General features: G+C 33.6%; 2 protein-coding genes across 2 annotated transcripts; both read right to left on the reverse strand.

Annotated features, from left to right (window-relative positions):
• Positions 1-3,342: 3,342 nt before the first annotated feature.
• LOC131054289 (pentatricopeptide repeat-containing protein At3g22470, mitochondrial-like) lies at positions 3,343-3,813 on the reverse strand. The gene has a single exon (XM_057988765.2). It carries the CDS (start codon positions 3,811-3,813, stop codon positions 3,343-3,345), a length of 471 nt encoding a protein of 156 aa, XP_057844748.2.
• A 156-nt stretch (positions 3,814-3,969) lies between these two features.
• Positions 3,970-5,026, reverse strand: LOC131859371 (pentatricopeptide repeat-containing protein At1g62680, mitochondrial-like). Its single transcript, XM_059213013.1, has 2 exons — positions 4,886-5,026; positions 3,970-4,404 (listed from the first exon to the last, which is right to left on the reverse strand). Exons 1-2 carry the CDS (start codon positions 5,024-5,026, stop codon positions 3,970-3,972), a joined length of 576 nt encoding a protein of 191 aa, XP_059068996.1.
• Between the last annotated feature and the right edge of the window lie 1,805 nt (positions 5,027-6,831).

The raw sequence follows: 6,831 nt of genomic DNA on the forward strand, positions 1-6,831 counted from the left end.
TCTCCTTCATGTCAACCTTATTAATAAAGACTCAAATTCTTAGAAATGCGATCCCTTCTTCTAATCTTATGCAGTCTACTCATTCCTCAAAATATTTTTCTACCAAGGACATACCTCTATTTTATTGTTGTGTATGCCAACCACTCTCTCATCAAGTTTCCTTATTATTGGTTCCTTTAGCATAAAATACATCCTATAATTTTGGATTGGAGGCCTACCTTCTTGAGTAAATTCTTCCTTTTATTTTCGCCTACACGGCCTCTCATGATCTCATCCCTATACTTTTCCTTCATTTAATGCACCTCCCCTTATTGTTCTCTTGAGCACCTTGATCTTCCCATTCCTAAATGTGGCCCCCTTATTTCTTATTCCACAATTGTCCTGATTATTTTTCCTCGCTACAAAAGGTAAAATACTCATGTTCGTAGAGATACCACAAATTATTTTACCTCTCTTTCCCACAACTTTCACTCTTCTCAAATACTCTTCCCGAACATTAAATCTTGCCAAGACATTCTAAGTTCTTCCCTTGGTGTGTATGGTAACCAAAAAAATATCGAAAGCTTATTTGAGTACCAAAATGGATGCATTTATTGATAGGAGCAGCCCATGTAGAATTTAGAATCATCTACTCTTGTATTCATTCGAGTTTGTTTTTATTTAATGCGTAGTTGGTTTAATGACTCCTAAAGAATGAAACAAAATTCAAGATTTCAAATTATGACAAAAATGGTTTTGCCTGCGTACCATGTACAATGCCCCTACATTAATTAAACAACAACCTTAATATTGTAGCCTTATTGCTAATTATCTTATGATGAACAAAACATTGTCTTTGAGGAAATTTGATTTTCTATGAAACAACATAGTCTCTTTTAAATTTCTTTTTGGAATCAGTAATTTACAAAATATCATATTCTGTTTAAATGGCCAATTTTTTGGGCAGTAAAATGTACCTATAAACACCTTTAGAAGCTATTTCCTATCATTTGAGGGTTATATTTTCATCAAAACAACAATAATTGGCTTGGAATGTCTTAACTTTCTATTGAATCTGTTCAAAACATTTGCACTCCCCAAAATATATATTTGATTTCCACAAAATGCTAATTGAAGATTAAATCAATTTCAAAGACCTACAAGTTGGATTAATTCTCTTAGTTTACTTTTAAAATATCCTTCTTCATTAAAACATCATTTTTTCTCCCTTTGCCAACATACCCCTTGTAGAAACATAGCACAAAGTCAATTATTTGGTTGTAACTAAGCTTTTTCATGTGGTTTGACTAACTCTCAAGATGATAGAGTTGTTATAACTAATTAATAACATCAAGTGAGAGAAAACAATGTAGGAGATTCCAAGTGACTCCAATGAGTGATTATAAGTGATAATTTTGTACTCTTGAATCAAGAAATTGATAAAGAAGAAACAGCTAACTTCCAATTTTATTCCACTAATGGGAATCTTAACTAATGGACACTACTTTAAATGTAGTATTGCCTTACTACCAAAGATGCCTCTACATCATAAAGTAAGTTAAAAGATTAAAAATAAATATTGATTTTTTCCCAAATTATCTTTGACGACTCCAACTTTGAGAAAGATATAGAAATATATTATGTCATATGATGAATATTTATAAATATATGAATTTCATCAACCTCAGTGTAGAGTTGTTTCATCCATTCAATTTATTTAAAAGTTTACATATCACTAAGTTGACTGAGTAAACTACATATGGTGTCCAAAACATATGTTTTTATCTCTAGTCAAGCAACCACCTTACAACTTTGCAATTTTGAAAACTGTGCATTATAATGGCAACTTTTTGAGGCGCGTTTGCCTCAATATACACAATGAAAATATTGGCAATAGTATTTACATCCTTCATTGGCCCTCACACACAATGGCCCACAAAATATTGCATCTTTAGGGCACACTACAATGACAAATGCAATATCTCAATCCATAGAAATGATGGAGGTACTTTCTTTGGCCCATGAATCCTAAATATGCTATAGTGATGTATCCACAAGCCTTCTTTCCTTGGCCAATAAGGTGGTTACTTTTTATAGCCATAACATGCATACCTTGTAGGGGTTGCATTTATTCTCTCATTATTTCCTACTAATATTTTCATTTTACAAGGTTGAAGGAAGACCGTTGATGTAAAAAAAACACATGTTGCGTTGATCAACATTGTCTCTCACTTAATTCTCAAATGCCCTTTTTAATGGGCCCAAACCTTGGTTCTTTTGCGAGAAAAAAGGTTCTTGTCTTATTCCAAATATAGTGTCACAAAAGATTGGTAAGTGGCAGCCATAACTACAGTACACAATGATGGCCCTATAAGGGGGGACCTACAAGATCTCTTCTTGGCCAAAAGATGAGACTTTGATCTCAATTTCTCAATCGCATTGTCTACTTCCTCTTGCTCTTTGTATAAACAAGAATCTATCTTTCAAAAATAATTCTTAATTAACTTACCAAAACCTTTCATCTCCCTTGTAAGTGACCTACAAGATCTTTTATTGGCCAAAAGATGAGACTTTGATCTCAATTTCTTGATTGCACTGTCTCTTTGATAAGAATTTTTTTTATTTATTTTTCATCCCATACTTCAACAACCCACCACAAGTTTTAATTCATTGGCTAACAATTGCATGCAAGTGACCTTTCACCTAACTAAAAATAACCATAGTTTAATAACCTATGCAAGCTCTATTTCAACGGCCAACATGCTAGTTGGCTTTCAGTTGACTACAGGAACTCCAATAATAACTCTAACACTCATAATAGAACTTTTGTGGTTTTTTCTCAAATCGTTTTGACATTCATAAGGATTTTGTTGCTTTAACTTAGAACAACTGGCACGCAAATCTCAAAATTGGAATAAACTTCTTTACAATCAACTATGCATAAGCCTGGAAAACGTTCAGCAAGAATCAACTTTACATCTCTCTTCTGAAACAATGAGGATGAAACTAATGGTATATTAAGTAATATGAACAGTGGTTACTGCTTTAGAAGAATGCAATAAAAATAATAAAATCATTCAGATATGACTAGCACTCACCAAGACACGAGAACTATGCAACCCTAGAAATAATAAAAGAATCGTCATTTACAAAGTCTCTTAATTTTTTTTTATTTGACCAACTTTAACCAGCTAGTTAAGTATCCGGACAGTTGAATCACTTGGAGCACAACCTTCTTTCTTCATTTGATCCATCACCAAAAAGGTTTTGTCAAAGGTTTTGGTGCGGAATAACATATTGTATGTTACAACATCTGGAACTACATCCTCTCTTCTCATCTCATTCAACATTGAGAAAGCCATGTCAAGTTTGTTTTCCTTGCACAGAACCAATCAATATATTATAGGTTACAACATTTGGGGCAATACCGGCCACTTTCATGTTTAAAAAATACTTATCCATTTCACCAACTTTGCAGTGGGCGTCAATCAGACAGTTATAAGTGACTGCATCTAGCATCCTATTCAAGAGTGATTGTGCTCTAGAAAGATCTCCTGCCTTGCACAGACCATCAATGACTGTGTTGTATGTCACTTCATCAGGTTTCAAATTCCCTGTTGCCATCTCCTCTAACAACTTTTCTACCATGTTCATTTCTCCTGTTCTACAGAATGCACTTATTAGTGTATTATATGTAATTACATCAGGGAGATGTCCCCTGTTTTGCATCTCAAAAATAAGTGTGAATGCTTCCTTTCCCCTGTTACTCTGACATAAACCATCGATTAGAATGTTGTAAGCAACAACATCTGGTGGGCAGCCTTTCCTTAGCATATTTTTAAACAACTTTTGAGCTTTTTCCACCTCATCAATTTACATAGGCTGCATATCAAAGAACTATAAGTAATCGCATCCGCCTGCAAACCCTTTCTGGACATGTCATGAAAACAATCCCAGGCCTTATCTGTCCTGCCATCATCAATAACTGCATTAAATGTATGTCACTTCATCTGGAATAGGACCAAACTCCTTCATTTTTACGAACAGATTGCAGTCTTTGTCTATTTTTCCAGCCTTGTAAAAGCCATCTATCAGACTACTATAAGTATAGATGTTAAGAATATAGCCCTCTTGTAACATTTTGGCTACTAATCCCAAAGCGTTATCTACTCTTTCTACTTTGCAAAGACCATCAATCACGGTGTAACTATTTTCCATTCCAGCCACTAACCTTAGAGCCTCATCTTCCCTACACACCTTGTAGAGACCATTAATTAGTGTATTGCACGTAATAGTATCGGGAGAAATGGAAGCTTCTATCAAGTTGTGCATAATCTCCATCTTCATTGGGTTAACAGAGCAGAGCAAGCAAACAAAACCCTCAAATATCTTCTTCTGGCTTGAACTTCTCTCCTCAACAAATACCTAAACATAAAAGCAAATACAATTATTTAAAAGGAAATGAAACTAACCCAGCTTTTCATAAATGATTCTATTTTATTCAGAGTAATAAAATAATCATCTACACATCAAATTTATTCAAAATCAATTTTTTATTTACTGATATTTGTATGTCGGTAGATACCTTTCACGTAATAAAATATATGTAAAATATGTGAAAAGATATAATGAAATCAAAGTTATCCCTAAACACAAAATGCTTTAAAGAAAAATTTGAGTGCATTCCCCAGTCGAAATCCAAATTTAGAAAAAATAGAAATTTGATGCCTCTTGGAGAATCTCCAACCGTTTAAAAAGCCCAAATATATATGGCACAGCCAAAACAGAGCTGTTACATTTTGTAGTGGCCAGAAATTCCGAAACGGAGAGTAAATTAGTGTCGTTTTTTTGGCATGGAGATCAATGTTTGTAACTTGCGATAATGGAATAGTGGACATAAATTCACTGGAGTGGCATTCATACGTGCAGTATTCATTTCTGAATGCTTTTCCAATAAATTCACGAAATGATGGGCAATTTCATCATGCAATTCTTTGTATTGTGAATCGTGCGAATAGTTTTTTAGGGCTCTTGATGCATCTTCCATTCCTATTCAAGCTGTGGAAATATCAAAATCATATTAGATCTAGTGACATTGGTCACAGAGCAGGAAAAAGAGGGATTTACGAATGAAGACTAGATTTTTAGCTGGAACCAACTGCGATCCAGGAGATAGTTGGGGTTATCACATAAGCTACTAAATCATATTGTTTGAATAGTAAGTAAACATTAGTTCGAAGTGTTGTTAGAATATTTTACTATTCTTTTTCGTTTGTTATTAGAGCATCAAAGATAAACTCAGTCAAAGTTCTTGCCATTGTAGTCTTTCTCCTTGGTGATAAAGATGGAAGGTTATGTGGGAGGTACTAGGGGGCACGTACTTTCTCACTCCATATTAATTTTTTTTTAATTTACTCCCTTCCCTTGTCTTATAATAGAAGGGAATCTGATGATTGCAACAATATTAGTAGTATACAAGAGTTTAAAAATATGGATAATAATAGAGCTGCTTAAGTATGTACTAGCATTATCTAAGACGACAACATGAACCTGGAATTTAGAATTGTTAGATACTCACAATGCCAAGCCCACTCCTCCACTAACCTCTCAACGCTACTTGATTTTATTGATTGTTCCCTTTTAAATATTATGGCACTCTTCCACTATCATTTGAATGTAACGATATCATATAGTTGGAGACAAGTGGCGAGGGTTCTATTTTATTTGGAGTAATATAATAACACCTCCTAAAAAAACAAAAGGTAGCACATTTCATGCATTTACCCATCATTTGCATGTCAAATTGTTTCAAAAATGAATTTTTATTTACAGACATTTTGATGTCATTGTAGATGCCTCTCGGCATAATAATACTAGTATATCTATATTTAAAAATATAGGTAAATTATGTCGAGAGATATCTTATAATAGAAGGGAATCTTACAATTGCAACAATATTCATAGTATACAAGAGTTTCAAAAATATGGATAATAATAGAGTTGCTTAAGTATGTACTAGCATTATCTAAGACGACGACATGAACCAGGAATTTAGAATCATCAGATACTCACAATGCCAAGACCACTACTCCACAAACCTCTCAACGCTACTTGATTTTATTGATTGTTCCCTTTTAAATGTTATGGCACTCTACCAATACAATCATTATGGGTCTATTTTATTTGGAGTAATAAAATAACACCACAAAAACCAAAAGATGGCATATTTCATGCATTTACCCATCATTTGCATGTCAAATTGTTTCAAAATTGAATTTGTGTTTACAGACATTTTGATGTCATTGTAGATGCCTCTCAACATAATAATAAATATCTTCAAAATGTTTAACATTAACTCATGTTAATGTTAAAATAGTACTAAATATTATATTCATTTATTAACTCATGTTGAACAATAAGATCTCATTTTAACCATACAATCAAATAAAAATAAACTAGCTATTGCACCTTAGTGTGCAATGGGTACACTAAAAAGGTGTGGGAGATTAATTAGGAAAAAAAATGGTCTATTAGTTGCGTACATATGTGTAATGCATGAGTTCAATTGGTAGGCCATAAAAAAAATGATGTTTTTATTTGTCAAACAAATGTCTCAATGGAGGAGTGATAGCTTCAAATCAAGTATGCATCCTTCTAAACATGATCGAATGCAATATGGAGAGAGGGGAAGAGAGAGATGGATAAAAAGGATGAGAGATAGAGGGGGGAAGAGCAAGAGAGAGAGAGGGGTAAGGAGATATAAGGGATATATGGAGAGAGGAAGATAGAGATGGAGATGGAGATGGAGAGATAAAGAGAGAGGGATAGATGGAGATGGAAGAGATAAATTTA

Source organism: Cryptomeria japonica, chromosome 2 (assembly GCF_030272615.1).
Source record: "Cryptomeria japonica chromosome 2, Sugi_1.0, whole genome shotgun sequence".
Taxonomy (NCBI): domain Eukaryota; kingdom Viridiplantae; phylum Streptophyta; class Pinopsida; order Cupressales; family Cupressaceae; genus Cryptomeria; species Cryptomeria japonica.

What these genes read in the sequence shown, in the direction of transcription:
- LOC131054289 (XM_057988765.2), bottom strand. Translation starts at nt 3,813, where the DNA reads ATGCTAAGGAAAGGCTGCCCACCAGATGTTGTTGCTTACAACATTCTA.
- LOC131859371 (XM_059213013.1), bottom strand. Translation starts at nt 5,026, where the DNA reads ATGGAAGATGCATCAAGAGCCCTAAAAAACTATTCGCACGATTCACAA. An exon ending in CACGTATGAATGCCACTCCA is followed by an intron (nt 4,405 to 4,885) that starts GTGAATTTATGT and finishes TTTTATGTTTAG; the next exon opens with GTATTTGTTGAGGAGAGAAG.